At 37.9% G+C, this 21,712-nt stretch overlaps 1 protein-coding gene across 9 annotated transcripts in view; it reads right to left on the bottom strand.

Moving 5' to 3' along the window:
• The window catches only part of CEP128 (centrosomal protein 128), a 397,276-nt gene extending 375,815 nt beyond the window's left edge, over positions 1-21,461 (bottom strand). For 6 of the 9 annotated variants that reach the window (XM_086709099.1, XM_086709101.1, XM_086709102.1 and 3 more), the window contains exons 1-4: positions 21,231-21,383; positions 19,025-19,179; positions 4,947-5,107; positions 2,836-2,922 (exon numbers count right to left, since the gene is read on the bottom strand). In XM_086709099.1, coding sequence (XP_086565225.1) covers positions 2,836-2,922; positions 4,947-5,093 — 234 coding nt within the window. In that variant the 5' untranslated portion in view covers positions 5,094-5,107; positions 19,025-19,179; positions 21,231-21,383. Of the gene's footprint in view, positions 1-2,835; positions 2,923-4,946; positions 5,108-6,441; positions 6,569-19,024; positions 19,180-21,230 lie in introns of those variants that run through there. The other 3 variants (XM_086709100.1, XM_086709103.1, XM_025919677.2) reach the window with 3 other exon arrangements.
• Between the last annotated feature and the right edge of the window lie 251 nt (positions 21,462-21,712).

Raw genomic sequence — 21,712 nt, 5'->3', positions numbered from 1 at the left:
CAAAGAGACCAAGAAAAGGAAGGTGCGCTGCTTCTCTAGAAGGTCCTACAGACCCATTGCTGATGCTTTAACACTGCTCAACTCCTCATAGAGAGACCTTCACATTTAAGGAGCAAAAAATAAAATATAGGATTGGAGGTTATAAAGATTCAAGGGAAAAAAGTGAAATGATGTATATATTTCAAGTAAACGTCATCAAAAAAGTGACCGGACTCTTGACCCTTAGGCTTTACAAACCAACAGGAGTAATTCTCACAGTTCTCTTGTTGGGGAAGATCATCTCAGGAGGGAAACACTACATCAAATGTTTAGATTTCCTCTCAACTTCTTGTAAATTATGTTCACAAAGTTAAAACCCAATAAAACAAATATTAAATACGCATAGATATACACAAACACATCACTTATCCATTTCATAAGGTGGAGCAACAGAATCATTTATAAAATCTAAGTTAATAAAAATTCTTGTCTTCCCTATAGCAAGCAAATTGGTCTCACTTTACAGAAAGTCTCTCGTATTTCAAAAAAGAAATGCTAATTTCAACAAGGCAATATATATTTAGCATAGAGAAATTTTTAACAGTTAAATAGTGGATTAACTAAAAAAAAAAAAAAATGTTTAAAAAAAGGGCGGTGGCGCCAGGGTGGCTCAGTTGGTTAAGCTCCAACTCTCAATTTCAGCTCAGGTTATGATCTGAGATCAAGCCCTACAGGGGTCTCTAAGCTGAGCACAGAGCCTCCTTGAGATTCTTTGTTTCCCTTTCCCTCTGCCCCTCCCTCACTCGCATGTGTTCTCTCTCCCTCTTGCTCTCGAAAGAAAGAAAGAAAGAAAGAAAGAAAGAAAGAAAGAAAGAAAGAAAGAAAGAAAGAAAGAAAGAAAACAGTAGGTTTTATAGCAAGAAGACTTATAGGAGTTGCAGCATAGCCTCCAAAAGAAAAACAAAATTACTCTCCAGGGTCCCTCCCTAAACAAAACACACATTGATTTACAATTGTACTACTAGGTATTTATCCAAAGGATACAAAAGTGCTGTTTCAAAGGGGCACATACACCCCAATGTTTATAGCAGCACTATCAACAATAGCCAAAGTATGGAAAGAGCCCAAATGTCCATCAACAGATGAATGGATAAAGAAGACATGGTGTGTATATATGTATACACACGATGGAATATTACTTGGTGATCAAAAAGAATGAAATCTTGCCATTTGCAACAACATGGATGGAACTAGAGGGTATTATGCTAAATGAAATTAGTCAGAGAAAGACAAATATCATATGACTTCACTCATATGTGGAATTTAAGATACAAAACAGATGAACATAAGGGAAGGGAAGCAAAAATAAAATAAAAACAGGGATGGGGACAAACCATAAGATACTCTTAAGTACAGAAAACAAACAGGGTTGCTGGAGGGATTGTGGGTGGGGGAATGGGCTAACTGGGCACAGGGCTTTAAGGAGGACACTTGTTGGGATAGGCACTGGGTATTATACGTAGGTGACAAATCACTGGAGTTACTCCTGAAATCATCATTGCACTGTATGTTAACTAACTCGGATGTAAATTAAAAAATAAATTAGAACTAAAGGGATCTTAATCAAAAACAAAAAGACAAAACAAAACAAAACAAAACAAAAACCCACCTCACTTTTAAGGTATGATCTATTCCATACCAGTAAATAAAACGATTTCATGCTAAGAAAGCAATTTTCATTGAGGAGCCCATCAGAATCACTTGTCATGGGAAATACTCTTTCCAAATTATACATATTCCCACAGATTATGGCAGATATTGCCCCAGGTAACTTACAGGTGGCAGGGTAAAAATCATCGCTCTCATGAGTAAGTATTAATAGAAGGCAATGAATGACAGACTCCTCTGTATGCTGCAGGGAAAAAACACTGAGAGCCAACTGTTTTAACAGACCAATAATTTGGGGGAACTAAGGAAGAGAATGTAGACCGGACTAAGGAATGACCTAAAGCAAAATCAAAGACTCTTGCTTCCTATGTCTTAATTTTATGAGTAGCTTTGCATTCTATGTACTTAATAACTCAGATGGAAATGGAATACTTGTTGAGTTTATTTACCTCCTGTGTATAAAACCACACCCCCAAAGTTCAGCATCATTCAGCTCTAGGCCTCCTACAGAGGCTTAATGCCATAGAGTACATTTTGTGTTTTAAATGTTTATCTATACAGAAGTTTATCTAACACATAATTTCATTTCTCAATTCCTCAATTCAAAGGGAATTTGTTACCATAATTATGCATCTAACATTCAACATGACAAAGTAGGTTTGTTCCTGCTACTACTTAATATTTTTTAAGTTTTCACTAATAAACTAAAAAGCAAAGAATTAACTCCTATTATTAATAAGGTAGTTATGTGTATACATGCATAGAACATGCTTGGAAGGATACACAAGGAACTGTCAGATCGTTACCTCTTTGGAGTAGAACTGAGAGGAGCTAAGAGATAGTTTTATAATTTATTGAAACAATGAGCATGTATTACTTTAAAAGAAACCCTCCATAAAATTCTTAACTCCCATGAGGAGTATCCCCAGCCCGAATTTAGTGAGTCTCAATTTAATTAACATCCTGAATACTTCCTCCTTTGACTTAAAACTTTCAAATTCATAGACTAATCTATATAAGCTGGTTGGCAATCCATCTGACAAGCTAACCTACTATAAAATAGTAAAGCAGTCTAAAAGCTAAAGGTTCACAGTGGTTCTCTCCTTTATCTCAGATCCCTACTTCTCAACAACTGCATTTCCAAAAAGGTGGGGAAGAAAAAATACAAACATATGTAAACATTCTCACATGTTCTATAGCACCCGCCTGTCCATTACTATATTCTCGATACTGTCCAAGCATCTGGTCTACTTGTCGCAGGTTCCGACTGGTGTCCTTAAAAAAGAAAATGGATTTTAATAATTGTTGCAAACAACGCTTTTCTCAATCTTAGTAGTATGTCAAACAACTAAGTCAACCATTTGTGAAAGGTACAATTATATCATACCTAAGTTGGATATTAATATACAGTACTTCTTAAATATCAGATAAATCATATAAAAACCACTGAGAGAGAAACTCAAATCCATCCACAATTTACTTGTGTGAAATCTGAAGTACATAATTTAAATCCTTATCCCATGTTCCACAATAAGTCAGGAACAAAACCCTAATTTGAAAAGACTCCTCATTATTAATTTGTGCACCTCAACTAATTCACACCTCCTTCATAGAAAAGGAATCCTGAGAGAACAAACCTTTTAGATTGTGTATAAGAGAAGCAAATCATTAGGAACGATGTTATTTTAATTATTACTTCACTGTGGAACTTGATTAGAAGAAAAAGTATCCTTTAACCTTTAGCTATAAACAACAAATTTAGTTCTAATCTCAACAAAAATGGTTTCCACCCAAATGTGCTAGGTGTTACCTCAGAGATTAATGGAGGCATTTCTTTCAAAAAAAGATACACTTACTAATGTGTCTCCTCATTGGTTGGAAAGTACAAGGATTTATTTGTACTCCAAAAATCCAATGTTATGCTAGTTTATGTAAGTTTAAAAAGAGCCTTGTGAGTTTTAAATCAAATTATGGCCCCTCCACCAGAAATTAGCCTCTTCTCATTAAGAATACTAACCCAGGGGTGCCTGGGTGGCTTAGTCAATTAAGTGTCCAACTTCAGCTCAGGTCATGATCTTGTGGTTCACAAGTTTGAGCCCCGCATCGGGCTCTGGGCTGACAGCTCAGAGCCTGGAGCCTGCTTTAGATTCTGTGTCTCCCTCTCTCTCTCTCTGCCCCTCCCCTGCTCATGTTCTATCTCTCTTTCTCTCAAAAACAAACGTTAAAAAAAAAAATTTTTTTTTTAAAGAATACTAACCCAAAGCAATTAAAAACCAAAATCCATCCTTATCCAGGCAAAGCAAAAATAAGAGATTAAGGGGCTGGGGAAAAAAAAAAACTCTATTTCTGAGTTTTCTTCCCCCACCCCCCCTCACCCTCGGTATGGCTGTGTTGTTACCCTTCACCCACCTCTTTTCCCAAGCCCTTTCTACATAAAGGATATATACTGCCTCCACTCAAACTTCTAAAAGGTTGCCTTTCAAACTGCCAAAAGTTAGCCCCTAAATAAAAATGGCATCTCAATATTGTTCATCCATGAATAATCTGCCTAGTCAAAATATGAGCAATTACTCTCAAAGGCACATGACCACAAGAAGCTAAACTGTGGTACTTCCTACTCGTTTCACTCCCACACATTTTATTTGGGCATACTGCCTCATCCCAAAATGCTTCCACAACCTATCACATATTTCAAATATCTTTACTGACTGTGCTAGGCACAATAAGACATTCAAGTCCTAATCCTTGTGACTTGTGTATTTGTAACCTCCCATGGCAACAGAGATTTTGTAGATATGATATACAGCTCAAGTGAAGGACCTAGAGATGGGAATATTATCCTGGATTATTGGGCGAACCCAATGTAATCACAAGCATCCTTAGGAGTAGAAGAGGGAAGCAGAAGAGTAGTCAGAGTGATGTGAAGTGAGGACTCAACCCACCCTTGCTCGCTTCGAAGATGAAGGAAGAGGATCCCAAAAAAATGTAGGCAGCCCCTGAAAGCTGGAAGAGGCAAAGGAACAGAGTCCCATGGGCTTCCAGGAAGGAATGCAGCCCTAACGAACCCTAATTTGGGTCCAATGAGACCAGTGTTGTATTTTGATGTGCAGAACTATAAGAAAATAACTTTGGTATTTTAATTATTAATTACAAACAATTATAAATTATATATCATTATTTAATTATATATTTAGTTTGTGGTAATTTGCTATGGCAGCAAAAAACTAATACACTGACCAAAACTATTTCTCAGTTTAAACTACTGAAAATCTATTAAATGCAACCACTGTTAAACTAACCTGTAAAGTACTCGTTATAGTGTTGACCTTCTCGGTGACGCCTACTGTAGGACGACTTAGACTTTCCCTGTATGTTGACCTGGTAGTCCATCGACTCAATCGGTCACGAGAGCGAAAGTGTTCTGAATCGCTGGAGGATTCTGCCATTGATGTACACAATCCTGAAAACAAACCCAGGTCAAGGTCAATCAAATAGTAAAGAACATGGACATATGAGATTAAATTAACTACCTGCATCGTGATCTTAAGTATTTATTACATTAGTCCTTTGGCATATCACAATTTCTAAACACGTAGCCTGAAAATACAGGTCACTTCCCCACGCAATTCTCTCTCCTTCATTGTTTCCACTTCACGTGAACAATTCCTCAGATACGATTTTAGTCATGTTTACAACTGCAAATAATAATATTCTTTTAGTTTTGTGCAATGTTTCTAAATTTTAAAAGCACTCTCACATACAGTATCTCACGTAATCTTACAACATTGCAAGGTAGAAGGTGCTCGTAGATTGGCATCTCTACAACTGAAAAACCAAAAAGTTATTCTCTAAGCTAAGACTTAGTAGGTCTTAATAGGTCTCAATATTAGTCTGAAGTCCGTTCTACAGAGTTGTAACAACATGTGTTATCTTTAAACAAAAATACAACAGTCACAAAATGACCTAAAATAAAGAAACCCCATTCAGTGTACAGTGAACACTCTCATGCACCTTCTTTTGTTACGATTTTATTTTTAAGAGATTTTATTATCTCTGAGAGATTTTAGAGATTTAAGAGATTTTATCATCTCTACACCCAGTGTTGGGCTCACACTCACAAGCGTGAATCAGGAGTCGCATGCTCTACTGACTGAGCCAGCCTGGCACCCCTCATGAACCTTAATTTAAAATACAGAATTAAATGCTATTAACAGAGGTAAAAATTCCATAATAACAAGTATGTGAGAAGAAGGCAACCTCAACATCTCCACCAAAAGAGAAAGCCAAACATCCTGAGTATAGTTTCATCAGCAGAAAATTCCCTAAATATGCTTTCTTCCCATCCTTACCCCAATTTTTGATTTAATGCAAAAGAAAATCATTTCATGCATGACAATCTCAAAAGTTTCAGAAAATCTTTTATGGAATTTAAAGAAAAAAAATATTGGGATAGAGAAGAATGAGAGAAAACTCACTGATCAAAAGCGGAAGTTTGTTGAATATCCCAATAATTTCATTTTTTGCTTAATGGAGGGTTAACAATCTTCAACATTGTTATAATCTTCCTAAAATCTATATGGCCATTTTTTCTGGTTTATTAATTGCAGTGTAATGAAACCTTTTGTTAATGATCTACAATATTCTAGACTTTCTGGATCTTTATTCTGAATGCACCTGGAAAGTATGTGTATAACAAGTGAAAACACTGAGGTATCCGAATTTAAAATAAAACATGAACTAAATTAAGTGTAGCTGTCACTTAATACAAAAGAAAAAGAAAGACCTCTCACTTACCCCTACTAGGGATTACATATTTTTTAATAAGAGAAAATCACACTTTCCAGCATGAATTTCACTGGTAAACACACACACACACAGTCTTCAGCTATTAATTTCAATTACTTTGAGCAATAAAAGATGTTCAAACTCCTGCATCTGATGGAACTCCTGTAGAGACATCAAGATGTAAGATGAGATTGATCTGAGAATTCCGCGGGACTTTTATTTATATAAAATATGAAACATTCAGCAACTAAGCACGTTAATTATACATAAGTGTCATAAATGCTGAACGAAGAAGCATTAAAAAATCCGTAATAAAAACAGAAATCAGATTACTTTCATTGTTGATAAAAACTGAGCACTCTCTTTAACTACTGACAACTCACAAGGTCAAACATGACCCTCAAAAGTAACTGAGTGAGCCCCTACCCTAAGTGTCACAACACAAAAGGCAGCCGTGGTGGCAGAGATTCAACCTTATCAAAAGATGCCCATGTCTCATCAGCCAACACCATGACTCCCCAGACACAGAGTTGATGGAGGGAGGGAGAAACAAAAGAGAAAGGAGTGGCCACTAGTATTGGCAAGAGGGTCATGCCAGCCACATAATCAGAACCTACAGGGAATATATGGAGAGCCATTAAAATAATTCCCAAGATCCCTTAATATAGCTGACTAAAGAAGAAAACCACAAAACAGTGTCAATTACACACTTTATTCACCATTGAGACTGTATTATTTTATAATTAAAAACTTAATTTTTAAAAAAATATTGTATATCCTATTATCACTGGTGTTAATGAAAATTGACCAGGCCTCTGAAAATCTTCCCCCCAAACTGTACCCAGAGCATTAGATTTATTCCACACTGATAAAAGCATATTGAGAATGGTCACATAACTAAAGTGTATGCATGGCCATTAATTTAAACACACACACACACACACACACACACACACACACACACACACACACACTGTTCTACCTAATCTAAAATGTAAATTAAACAATGAGATGATTTGCTAGCCCATTAAAATTTTTTCTGTTAAATAATAATATCTATGGTTAGCCAGGTTGGTAGGGAAAAGAGCAGTCCTGTACTGTCCTAAGGGGGATGTGTAAATTGACATAACTTGTCTGAAAATAACCAAGCAGTATGTATCAAGAGCAGTTTGTACCTATAACCCACTAACTACATTTCCAAAAATTTCCCTTAACAAAATCATCTGGAATACGTACAGAATTTATATATGTGGATATTTACTGGGAAGTTATAATAGAGGGAAAATAAAAACTTAAATTTCAAACTATAAAACAATGATTAAAACACAGTACCTTTCATGCAATGAAACAGTATACAGATTCTAAAAAGTCTGTTTCTGGAGACATTTAATAGCAATGCAAGGATAAAAGCATGAGTCCCCATTTTGTAATATACATTATATGTTGTCTGTGTGTGAATATAAACTGTGAGTAAACAAATTTAAAGGAGCGGGAAAAGACAACTTTAAAAGGGGAAGAAAATATACCAAAAGTATATTTACTATCCAGCAGTTACAGTCATTTTCATTTTTTTTAAACATTCCTATCTTCCCTGAATTTTCCACAATAACTGTGGAAAGAAAAATATAATGTATACTTAAAAGAAAGATAAATACAACAGATTAGTAACAAGTGGACAACCTGGAAAAGGTGTTTAAATAAAAGCTGTATTCAGAACTCCCTTGTTCTTGGTAGTTGTTTCCTTCTCCCAGGCAACTTACTTGACCATCTGCCTACGGAGGGTCATGTCACTAGTCTTCACCAATGAAGGAGTTCAAGAGATGGGATCACAATGCCAGTCTCTACTGTTTCACACTGTACAATACTGGCTGACCAAAGAAACCATTTATCATGAGTTTGGGAGCTAAAAGAATATTTTTTTTTCAATTATATGATTCCACCTTTGCAATTTTGCTGACAGTCATTAGACTCAAAAACGGACTCTCATAAAGAAACATACTAAATACTAGAATAAACTTGAAAGTTGAAGGACTACATGAAGGCATACTAATATGCACTGATAGCTTATGCAATCAAATTTTGCTTTGGGAACAAATTAAAACTGGTTCATGAATGATTTTTTTCATCGCAGTTACAATTTGTAGCCCAAAGAAAAATTATTAAGACTAGTAGAAAAACATAAATGTATGCTCAAGAAAAATCTTTATCATTATGGTTAATGATTTAAAAGAAGAAAATTCAATTGGGTTAGAACTCCATTCCCATCATCATAAGAAATTTGAGCATAACATCTGTTGACAAAAAAAAGAGTGGCTAAAGTTGAAGAATGACTGAAGAGCTCTCTCAAGAACCAGTTATTTATTTACTTAATTATTTTTAAAGAACAATTTAAAGAAGCTGAATCACCTAAATCCCGGTTAAAGGTGAGAAAGGCATTTCTTTCAACTGAAGAAAAAGCAGTAAATGTTCTCTGCAGCTTACTACCACCTACTGGTACAACAAAATTTCTCATTGATGAGAAAGTGATAATATGCACGCTGTCTGCTTTTTAGATGGTGAGCTTTTTCCAAGACTCTAGAAAGGACTAAGAGGGGTGACCTTGGGTGAAAGTCTACAGAGTCTTAGAGAACACTCTCAGTCTGAAACCAGATGGTACAATTCTTAGAATAGTTTATTTAGCTGTTCCCAACACATCAGTATTTAAAGGCATAAATATTGTTGCTTCTGTCTTAATGAACCTTATAAAGAAGACATACAGCCACCAGAGCAAGTAATGAACTCTCATCAATTCACTCCCACTAAGGATCTATCAAAAACAAATGTCCATATACAGACCTGAACACCAACCAGAGAGAGTAAAACTACATTCAACCCTATAAGAGGACTTGTGGTGAATCTTTACAAGCTCACGTCCACCTCTTTTGTTATTTGACCTAAAGAGCCATCAGACTGTCTTCATTATAATGATGCACATTTGTATGTAGGAGAATTACAATTTATTGGTCCTCAAGTCTCTTTTCCTCAGAGCCAGTTTAAAACAATTAGGATTTGCAAGCTGTTCCATAAAAGATAAGCACCCAGCCTCAGGGGGTGATATTTCACACAGGCTGACTAGTGCATGTTAAGTAGGTGATGGCTCCTCAACTGGCCCTGTCCAAGGCAAGTGTCCTCAATGTTCAAGGTAACGATGTGTTGGGGGGAGTATTGGGGGAGGTGGGAAGTGTCTTTTAAGCTTAATCACTAAGTTCAAATTTTAGAAAGCATTTCTCACTGTTTCAATAGCTATAGGACTTGAGAGCTTTATTTTCTCCCTCAAGAGAAAAAGTAAACAAGCCAGCAGAAAGTACCACGTACAATTATTAATTGCACATGTCTTCTTTATGCCAGTGCTCCTTTGGAACTTCAAATCCTCAAAAGCTTTTGGCAAATTAATAGAAGATCAAAGTCAACTGTCCAGTCCATCAGCCAGTTAGTAGATAATGTAAGACAAAGGAAACAGAATCAAAGAGAGGCAACAGATTCGTGCATTTATCATTTACTGAATCACTACATTAGAAATGGAAGATACAAGTAAATTAAAAAATCACAGTCTTTGAGGGGAGAAAAAGACTCATAAAAGTGGTACACGTGGTGAGCTAAGTAATATGACAAAATGCCAGGGGAGTCAGGTAAGGATCCCTCCACTCATCTCAAAGGATGAGTAGAAGTTTGACAGATGGATGAGAAAAAGAAATGGGAACCAGTTAAAACCCATCTGTCTCAAAGGAACTAAAGAAGGTACAAATAAGCAAAGCTCTCACATTCCTTCACCAGGGCGTAAATTTAAAACTGTCCCTAGATATTGCTCAATGTCCCCAGGGCATGGGCAAGGAGCGCAAGTGCTGGTTAAATCATCATCTCCAGTTAAGAACTTAGAGAATTAACATTTACACACACACAAAATTTGATTTTTTTATTGTGTGTCCCATTTATTCCTGTTGCTGCCATGCATTTCCTCTCTCTCCCGCTCACGCTCCCACACTCTATTCCATGGGTGAAGCCAGGCAGGCTCAGCTCCTAGGCTGCATTTTGCTCCCTTTACTCCAGTACCTCTGAGTTCAAGAACAGAGTTACAGGGACCAGTGCCCACCAAGCAGGGCTATTTCTGGAAAAGGCCATATACCATACAAAAGGAGCTTACTCGGACATGGAGAAAAACACTAGGAGCTGCTCAGATAATTATACATGTGCCAGTTGCTAAAAATCAGTATCAGTTTTAAAAGAAAACAAAGTTACTTAATAATCCCCTCCCTGTTTCACCATCAAAATACAGATATTTTAGATATACACCCACACACACTTCTAAAATCAACAAGGGAGTTTACAAAATTAAATAAAAAGTAAAACATGTCAAGATAAAAAACAGCAAATGAAAACTCAAGAAAAACTTACAAGAGAAATGGATGCTGACGAACCCAAGATGGATTTATTATTTGTAATTAAATCCTAGTTTTGAACTCTTGCATTTGCCACCCAAAAAATATTTCTTACACTATTCCCCAAATAGCAGGCAAGAATGAAGTCCTCTGTATGTAGACAACTTCCAGTAACTGTCCAAACTGCTTCAGACTGGACAAGATACCAGCATGGACCAAGGGAGACTAGCATCCCCAAGTTTCTGACGCCATTTTGCTTAAATGGGTGGATGAACACTGGAGGACTACAGACAACCAACATGTACTTAAAAATAATGTCCACTGTGTGATTTTAAAGCTTTAATTGGAAAACAAAGAGACTTCATATAAAAATTCCAATTTCTAGCTTCTCTTGAAAAATCCAATGATCTGGCAACACTGGGGGTGAATTCTCCCATTGCAACATGGGACGCCGTAGTTGCCTTAGAGTCAGGCACGCACCTTCTTGTTTGCCCCAGTCCCCACTGGACCTGCTTCACATGGTGAGTTACCTCACTGGCCCCACTGAGCAGTTGTGCTTGCAACTTTATTTTAGATGAAGAACCAAGACAAAGGAAGTCTACCAGTCTCATTCCCTAATTAAAAACAAGCAATTCAATCATGAAGAATGAATCAAGGTTAAATGTTCAAAAGATAATGCTTTCCTCTACAGACAAGAAGGAAAATTGGGTAATACGACTTTGCTATAAGCCATCCCTATAGACTATAAAACCAGAAGGATATACTACTCCTGAGCAGAAGGACCGAAACTACTTAGAATGTTTCCCTGATGTAAGTACTTTCAGAACAAGAGTGCAGTACATTGCATCATTTGGCTCTAATCTTCATCCCTCCCTATACACACTATCCTTACTTCTAGGTGGAGTTACCAGCCCGGGCCCCAGCAACCAGGCTTAGCTATATGACTCACTTTGGCCAATAGGATTTTAGCTGACATGGCACAAGCAGGGGCTTGAAATGAGATTACACACTGGAATTTGCTCTCTTGCAAGGCTTCCATCACCAGGATGTGCCCAGGCTATGGTGTAGGAAGGTGTGGGATCCATGGCTGCCCAGTGACTTCCAGCTTAGATCAGCCAGATGAACACAGACAAATCAGTGAGTCTACAGATGATAAGCAGACAGCTTAGCTAACCCATTGCATAGGCAATAAACATGTATTGTCATATGCCTCCAGTTTTGCTTTGCTATGCAGCAAGAGCTAATCTAGCTGAAAAATATAGTTTACTAATAAATCATTTGATTTAGTTCAGAGGATGGTGAATTTCCCGAAGTTTCTTCTCAAGCCTACTCTCCTTCAGAAAACAGGTGGGTTTCAGACTGTCTTCTAATGGTGGAAGAAAAAAAAACAGATTCAAATTAGGATGCACAAAATAAGCCCAAGCAGTTGATGAAACAAGTGACAGGCTAGCAATTTTTGAGAAAAAAAAATCTAAACAATCATAAATAGCAGCTGGGGATATTTATTCTCTGTATAACATTAAGTTTTTTGAAAGAAACCAGCAATTTCCTAAGTATATTATAAAGCACATTTGTTCTCTTCCTCCTAGTTTTTAAAGTATAAACAGAAACTCCTCTTGACTTTCCCAGGGAACCAAACAATTTTAAGAAAGGAAAATTGTTCTTATTCCTATTGTACCTTAAATTTGCATATTGCTATATGGCTTACAAAGCATTTGTTAGTCTTTTCTCTTTTGATCTCCCATTTCAATCCTGTGAAGTTGGTATAATTACAACTCTCTACCTTTGCTGAAGAAAAACGGCTAAAATACTTGTCCATGATGGCTTTGCTAAAAAGTTACAATAACAGAACTGGAAGTCACATCTTGTGACTCTGCTTTCTCCAATGCATTCTATACATAAAGAATTATGTAAACTCCAAATACATTGCCCAATCACTCAAACGTTTTCTTTGTCCTCCCCTACTCTGTTTCTTATGATCCATCCTCCCCCTCCAAGAAATGCCACTTAAGGCTGGAATATTCCATATGTGCTTGCTTAAAGATTTATATAATGAGCATAATAAAGTATTAAATACTTACATCTGCCATTAATCCAATTTATTACAGCTATTTTAAGATGTCTTTTAAATAATCCTGTCTCTTGTTAAGAATATTTACAACTAGAGCACCTAGGTGGCTCAATCAGTTAAGAGTCCAAAGGCCCCGAGATCGAGATCGAGCCCTGCATCAGGCTCCACACTGAAAGTGTGGAGCCTGATTAGGATTCATTCTTCCCCTCTCTCTTTCTGCCCCTCCCCCACTTGCACTCTCTCGCTCCCTCAAACAAACTTTAAAAAACTGTAAAAAGGATATTTACAACCCATTTCAGACAGCAAAGCATATCTATTTTTTCAGAAACCACACCCTAAAACCTTAAATTTTTTTAAAAAAAGCATTCTCTTCATGATGTAAATGTATTTCCTATTTCTCTTTTTCTGCCACTCTTTCTCAATCCCCATATTTCTTTCTTGCCCCATTCTTTTTTTACTTTGCATCTTTAGATCTTTCCTGTAACTCTTCTATAATAAAAACATAGAATATATCTTTATCGTACTTAGTGATACACTCATTCAAGAGTTTGGTATTTATTCTTAATTTTAAAAGTGGATAAATAGAATGATTTATATACCCTTTCCAAAGTATAAGAAAATAATTTAGGTCACCTGGGTGGCTCAGTCAGTTGAGCATCTGACTTCAACTCAGGTCATGATCTCACAGCTCATGGGTTCAAGCCCCGCATCGGGCTCTGTGCTGACAGCTCAGAGCCAGGAGCCTGCTTCGGATTTTGTGTCTCCCTCTCTCTCTGTGCCTCCCCCACTTGCATTGTCTCTCTCTCTCAAAAATAAATAAACATTAAAAAAATATATATATATGTATACATATATATACACATATATATGTATATGTATATATATATATATATATATATATATATATATACACATACACACACACACAGAGGGAGAGAGAGAGAGAGAGAGAGAGGGAGGGAGGGAGAATATAACTTACAAATTAAAAAAAAAAAAGGTATTAGGAGTTCTTAACTTTGACTTGTACCATGAACTGTTTCTGGGAATGTTTTTAAAAGTATGAATAAAAATTTTAAACCTACAGGATTAGGGGCGCCTGGGTGGCTCAGTCAGTTAAGCGTCTGACTCTTGATTTCAGCTCAGGTAATGATCTCAAGGTTCATGGGTTCAAGCCCCACTTTGGGCTCTACGCTGACAGTATGGAGCCTGCTTGGGATTCTATCAACATAAACATTTTTTAAAAATTTTAAAAATATCTACAGGATTAGAAAGGAATCCAATTAGAATGACATGCACTATAATATCCTTTAAATACTATTTAAATAAACATAATATCATTTAAAACCAATTACACTTAAAAATTAAATCATTGGGACTCCATGGAAGTAGACCCCACTTTAAAAAGTTCAATTTCAAAATCCTTCAAAAAACAATAGTTGAGACAATATTAATGCTGAATAACTAGTGCTTTCACATAACAGATTGCCATATGACAATAACCCTACAAAGTATTATTGTCCTGATATATATACAAAAGGCGTAAAGAAACTGAGTATTAAGTGTCCAAGGTTATAGGGCTACCAGGTGGCAGAGCTGAGTCTTGAACCTTTCTCCAAAGCCCAAGATTCCTAGTTATCCCTTCTCTTCACCAATGGCACCACTCAGAATCCAGGACTCTTCTCGACTCATTCCTAGCCACCAACATAGTTTCTCTAACTAGGAGTCTTTTCCTGTCCATTCCAACTTTCACTGACACTTCATTGCCCATGGAAGATTGAGTCTAGGTTCTTGAATTCAAGAATTCAGGAATTCAAGACCTTCAGCTAGCCCCCACCCCCCTTCTCCAACAAAAGAACTATAACAAGCATAAGGCCCACATTCAGCTGCTGTTACACCAGATTCTCCCACCACTTCATTCTTCACTAATGTCACTAGTTCTGTCGAGAACACCTTCTGCTGTCTACTATTGCCACTTATTTCAAGTCCACTCATCATTCCAGGCATAGCACAGATAATATAACTTCACGGATGCCTTTCATCTCCAGCCAGAAGTGATCTGTCCTTCCTCTGCATTCTTATAGCTCTATAATCATAGTAAGACATTAAACATGCCCATAAAATGTTAATATTTGTGACACATATTTTTTTTTTTTTAATTCCTTGAATAGGTCAGACTCATTTCACTGCCAGATTCACAGCCTAGAACATTTTCACTCTTTTTCCCTTGGTTAACTCTTACCTTTTCCTTCAAATCTGAGTTCACAGAAAACGCGCCTTAAAAAACTTTCCTTCACTGCTTCCACCCAACACCGGGCCAAGTGCCCATAGTGGATATGACCTCGTTACAGCCGATAGACAAACTGGCTGTTTACTTGTCTGTTCCCTCAGTAGACTCTAAATTTCAACAGAGACTCTATTTACTTTGTTCATGGTTGTATTTCAATACCTAGCATAGTGCTGGGCATGTAGTTGGAACATTTTTAAATGAATTTACAGGTAAATTTTCCTTATTCTCCTGTCTGATTAATCCAGAGACAAACTTCAAAGTACAGGCCCTTGCAAACAGCATGTACTAATTAAATAATTGTTGCATGAAATAATTCTAGTGATAAATGGCTTAGATTAATTATCTTAAGCCTTCAAACAATATGGATTTAACTGAAAAGCAGTATCAATAGGACTTCTTGATACTTGATAATATGTCTATTTAGAGTAAATAAGGATAAACATTTCAAATTGACTTGAATACGTGTGTGAAAACTTATAACTGAATCAAAACTAGAGGGTTTCCAGGGCGCCAGGGTGGCTCAGTTGGTTCACTGTCAGACTTCAGCTCAGGTCATGATCTTCAGTTCGTGAGTTTGAGCCCTGCATCTGGCTCTGTGCTGACAGCTCAGAGCTTGCATCCTGCTTCAGATTCTGTCTCCCTCTCTCTCTGCTCCTCCTCTGCTTGTACTCTGTCTCTCTCTCAAAAATAAACATTAAAAAAAATTTTTTTTAATTAAAAAACTAGAGGATTTCCTTGACTTACTACAAATCACCTTATCATTGTCATTTGCACCGGCATTCCTCAATTCCTCAGTTATTGCTTATCTGTACTACAGAGCTCTAAACTCCAAATTACCTAGGCTCTTTATCATCTGGGTCCATTCTCAGTACTGTTTCAATGTACCAACTGCCACTCACCCATTTTTGCCATTTTAAAGCCTTCACTCTCGCATGACAAGCTTTTCTCTTCTTTCTAGGATCTATAAAATTTGCCTATCTCTTCTTCCTTTAAAATACTAATCATAGGTCACTTTTTCAATGACATCTCTCTTCAGAAAAGCTTAGTTTAGGTTTACCTTTAATTCACTCATCCATTCACCCATGAGCACTCATTCATTCACTCATGAGCACTTATATGGCAACTCCTATGCACAGGGTAGACTCTAAACGTTCATCAGCTAACTGGATTCATGTAACCACAAATACTCCCATCTCCCAAACACTGTAAGCACCAGCATTGTACAGATCTACATTAAGAGTTATAAAAATTTCAGGGGCGCCTGGGTGGCTCAGTCGTAGAAGCATTCGACTCTTGATTTCGGCTCAGGTCATGATCTCAGTGTGTGAGTTTGAGCCCTGTGTCAGGCTCTACATTGACAGCATGGAGCCTGCTTGGGATCCTCTTTCTCCCTCTCACTATCTCTTAAAATAAATAAATAAGAAAGAAAAAGAGTTATAAGAATTTCAGAGAGGGGTTATACCTGAGAAAAGCCTGATCAGCCTCTTAGGACCACTCATAATCATTAATAACAAGACACCAGAAACAAGGTTAAAAATCTAAAGCAGGGGGTGCCGAGTGGCTTAGTCAATTAAGCATTCAACTTTTGATTTCAGTTCAGGTCATGATCGTGACATTAAGCCCCACGTCCGGCTCTGCCTGAGCATAGAGCCTGCTTAAGATTGTCTTGCTCCCTTTCCTTCTGCCCCTTTCCCCTTCTCTCAAAAAATAAAAATTAACTTAAAAAAGAATAGTGCAGTTGTAAAGGATGCAAAGGATACATAAACAGGCGATTCACAGAACACATATAGCCCTAACAAACATACAACATACTTTATTTCACTAATAAATGCCAACTAAAATGATAGAATCAGATTCTCCTTTCTCTGTTTTGTATAAATGAAAAAAAGCTTTGGCATGGGCACCCCCTTACTGTAAGAGTATTAACAGAATAGCTTTCCTAGAAAACTGACAAGTAAAAATAAGTAATATTCATCTAGATTCTATCTAGTAGGTATATAGATTCTACATCTATAGGGGCGCCCAGGTGGCTCAGTCAGTTAAGCATCCAACTTCGGCTCAGGTCATGATCTCACCATTCATGAGTTTGAGCCCCACTTCAGGCTCTGTGCTGACAGCTCAGAGCCTGGAGCCTGCTTCAGATTCTGTGTCTCCCAATCTCTCTCTACCCCTCCCCCGCTCATGCTCTGTCTCTTTCTCTTTCTCTCAAAAATGAATAAATGTTTAAAAAAATTTTTTTAGATTCTACATCTATAAATATTATTCCAGGAAAACAGTAGAAGTCAAATGTACACATCTTACCTATAGGTGTACATATAATTTCATTGCAGAGTTATTTATGTTAGTAAATAAATAAATAAGAAAAAACACAAATAATACCGTAAATGTATCTAGTCATTGGGATACTGGTAGCAGTTAAAACCCACAAGGAGAATTTTATGTGCTGACTTGTAATATTAACAAGAAATAAAAACACACTATGGGATATTTATGAACATACTGAAAACACTTTCTAGTAGAATCAACCTAGTGACAATACTCTATGGATAACAATAAACTCTAGATTATTTGCATATTACTCCCAGATGTGTCAAGACTGCAGCTGAGAATTTCTGGGCTAGATTATCCTAGCAGGTCCTTCCAGCTCTAAAATTCTTTAAATCTAAGGACTTTGTACAACACAGATCTTGGACACAGTGTTACTGCAAGGTCTCAATGGGTCTCCCCTATATGTTTAAGTGCCTTTATCAAAATGCAACATGAGGGGCGCCTGGGTGGCGCAGTCGGTTAAGCGTCCGACTTCAGCCAGGTCACCATCTCGCGGTCCGTGAGTTCGAGCCCCGCGTCAGGCTCTGGGCTGATGGCTCGGAGCCTGGAGCCGGTTTCCGATTCTGTGTCTCCCTCTCTCTCTGCCCCTCCCCCGTTCATGCTCTGTCTCTCTCTGTCTCAAAAATAAATAAACGTTGAAAAAAAAAAAAATTAAAAAAAAAAAAAATGCAACATGAAAATGTTAAAAAGTGTCCAGAACTTTAAATCTATGTTGCAAAACTTGAGTTTTGTTTGTTTTTGCAACACTTGAGTTTTTAACACTACACCCTTGATTTTCAATTCATGTTGAATGTTGAATATGCATACTCTACAGAAATCACAAATTATAACTACCTCTTACCTCAATAATGTAAAGAACATTATACCTTAAAAAAACTGAAAAAGCTAACAGAACCCTCTGAATATATAAAGAGACAAAAAACAGTAAACATTGCTTATATGGTATACCTAATCTAAAAACGCTAACTCTAAATCAAATCTGACTTAAGAGCAGTCATAAACAGCAATGGGTCCTCTTTGTAGTGGACAGGACTGGGATTTGGAATCAACAGATCTGGAGACAAAGACCACTCTTTTGGGGCTCCAGATACCAAGAACGGCAAAAAACTCTATCTTAACCTCAACTGTTTCATTTGTAAAATGAAAATAAGCATAATAAAAGTGTCACAGAGATAAAATGCAAAAGGTGCCTAATACAGTGCCTGGGACAAAATAGGTTCTCAAATACTGGTCAAACAGAAACAGATGCATCACTGTTGCTTTTGTTGAGGTATCTAGTTTGTTCCCCCTGAATTTCTGTAACATCAAATCTATTTTGTTCGTGTGCATTTTTGTAACACCCTTTCACAACCATCCTATTTTGTCTTTGTACTACATATTAGAAAGGAGTTTCTTGCCCCCCCCCCCACCCAAGTCTATCTGTTGAAATATATTTATCCACCATATGCAAAAATTTGTTAGCTCAGAAACTCAGGGAGAAAGCATACTTACAAAACACACCCCCAAAACTCCGTGTTGTTCTCCTCTGAGCTCAGTGCTCTTCTTTGGCACATATGTCTGCCTCCTATCATTTCTTCATGAGGTTCAGGGCAAAAGGCCTAGTCAAGTAGACGATCTTTGGTTGCCCTACACCTTCCCCAAATCACCTACAGACAAATGAAACAAGGGGGTAAAACACACTTACAACCTTAATTTTTTTATATAATGAAAGATCAAAATAAGCTCAGTCTCACTACACACAATTTAGTGCATATCAGAGAACACAGAAAATTATCCTTAGATCATGTAAAAGTCCCAGTGAACTCACAGGAATTCTTTACATCCAAGTGCCCAGCCAGCATAGTCTTCACTGGTCACTTCCACTCATGCCTGGTCACCCCTTGGGCTGGCTAGGGTGAATTGTAGCCAAAGTCTGGCCAAAAGTAGTGTCCCTGAGCAGATCTATTAGTGGGTAAACTAAGGCAGATAACGAAATTAACATGTTACTTCTGAATTTGATGGCTAAATTGTATTTCTAAGCCAGTAAGGAACTATCTGATAGCACTCCTAAAGGCAACATTTTATAAGCTGCCCAATTCTTCCCACATTTAGTATTGCAAATCAGTAAGTAAAATGCCTTTGGTTGTAGGAAAGAGCTACGGACAGAAATGTTTTCAATTCTTTGTGACTACTTTCAAAGCAATCTGCAAAAACCCAGCTAGTTATTCTGATAATTGGTCATTGTCTCAAAAAAAAAAAAAGTATTGTGGAAAAGTTAAAGTAAACTGTTAGAAGGTTCAAAATGGCCCACATCATGCAATGACAGAGAGGACAGACTGGGATGACACAGGTATAGTGCACAATTCACTCTTCTTTAAAAAAAAAAAAAAAGGGGGGGGGCAAACTTCCCCAGGTGAGTTATACCAATAACCAAACTGTTCTGTGCCAATGTGAAATGGCTGAAGTTTTAATCTTCTATCTGTGCTGCCAATACAGTAGTGACTGGCCACATGTGGCCTAGTGAGCTCTTAAAACCTGGCCAGTTTGAAATGACACGTGCTGTAAGTGTAAAATACATAAAAGAATGTGAAGACTTAATGCCATTAAAAAAATTGTTTTAAGAATGTAAAATATCTCAATAAATTTTATATTTGACTACATGTTAAAATGAAAACGTTTTGGACATACTATGCTAAATAAATTCTTAAAATTAATTTCACCAGTTTCTTTTTACTTGTCTAGCGTGGGCACCAGAAAATGTAAACGTGTGTGTGGCTCACATTTTATTTCTATTACACAGCAAAGATCTGCATAATTGATAAAATAACAAATACTGAGTATTTCTGTGCCAGGTCCTGTGCTAGATACTCCACACAAAACTGAGAACAGCTGCAACGTGGTTTTATTTTATTTTTTTTTCAATGTTTACTCATTTTTGGGACAGAGAGAGACAGAGCATGAACGGGGGAGGGGCAGAGAGAGAGGGAGACCAGAATCGGAAACAGGCTCCAGGCTCTGAGCCATCAGCCCAGAGCCTGACGCGGGGCTGGAACTCACGGACCGCGAGATCGTGACCTGGCTGAAGTCGGACGCTTAACCGACTGCGCCACCCAGGCGCCCCTGCAACGTGGTTTTAAAGACGTCTGTGCAAGTGACTGAGCTTCATCAAACCAATAAAGGATGAGGCTGGAATTCAATGTCAGGTGTTCCTGCTAAATAACTCAAATAAGGGACTGTTAACAGCTAATGTTGGGGCAACCTCCTTCATGGCCTGGGAAAGCCAGGTCGCTGATACAGTGTTCCCAAGGGTAGCAAACTTTTGTAACCATAGAACAGGTACAAAAACGTCAAGTTATATCCCAGTCAAGCTAACACCAGAATGAGCCCAAATCCTTGACAGCTCAGGCTTCGCAGCTGCTAGCAACAAAACTAACCGCTCAAAAAAAAAAAAAAAAAAAAAAAACCTACGTAATTCAAATTCCCTGGATGACTTGGCCAGAATCTGTGAACACTCACGCCGAGAGAAGGGGCGACGGGATACCAGGCACGCTGTCTCCCCCTACCCTGGCAACACTCCACCCACCCAAAGCCCCACTCCAGATTTCCTTGTAGCTTTTGTGTTCCCACCTCTGGGACCAGGGGAAGTGAGACCTAAAACGACTACGATAGGATAAGGAAGCAGTAAAGAAAGGGCGAGTAGGCATTTGAGGGCAGGTACCTGAGATAGAAAAGGACCCTAAGTCCTTAAAGCCGGATCATCGCCGAGGCCCCTCCCAGCTCCCACGGCCGCCAGCGACCCAGAAGGTGCAACTGACCTGACGCTGCGGCGCAACCGACTCTGCTCTCTCCAGACTCGCAGCTATGGCAACTTGAACTAGCCGCCCAGCCACAGCGAGCGAACAAGACCCCGCTGCTGTTGCCGCTTGGCACTCTGGGAGTTGTAGTCCATCTTGTCCTCAAAAGCAAGGAGTCGTCCAGGGAGAGAGGCCCTAGGAGAAACTTCAAATCCCAGCATGTCATACGACTGGCCTAAGGGCCACTTTCCCGGAAGAAGCCGGATTAGCTGGCACCTGAGTCCCTGGGCCTCGCCCTCTTGCCCTGTTCTTTTTTTTTTTTTAAAGGGCCAGTAACTTCTACAGGAAGCAAACACCTGAGAGTGAATTAACGGTAATTTAATCAGAAAAGTCCAAAATATTCACT

The sequence above is a fragment of the Puma concolor genome, chromosome B3, assembly GCF_028749965.1.
Source record: "Puma concolor isolate L17-30 chromosome B3, mPumCon1.1.hap2, whole genome shotgun sequence".
NCBI lineage: Eukaryota > Metazoa > Chordata > Mammalia > Carnivora > Felidae > Puma > Puma concolor.
The sequence above is the reverse complement of the archived record's forward strand: the minus strand, read 5'-3'. Positions and strand labels throughout refer to the sequence as shown.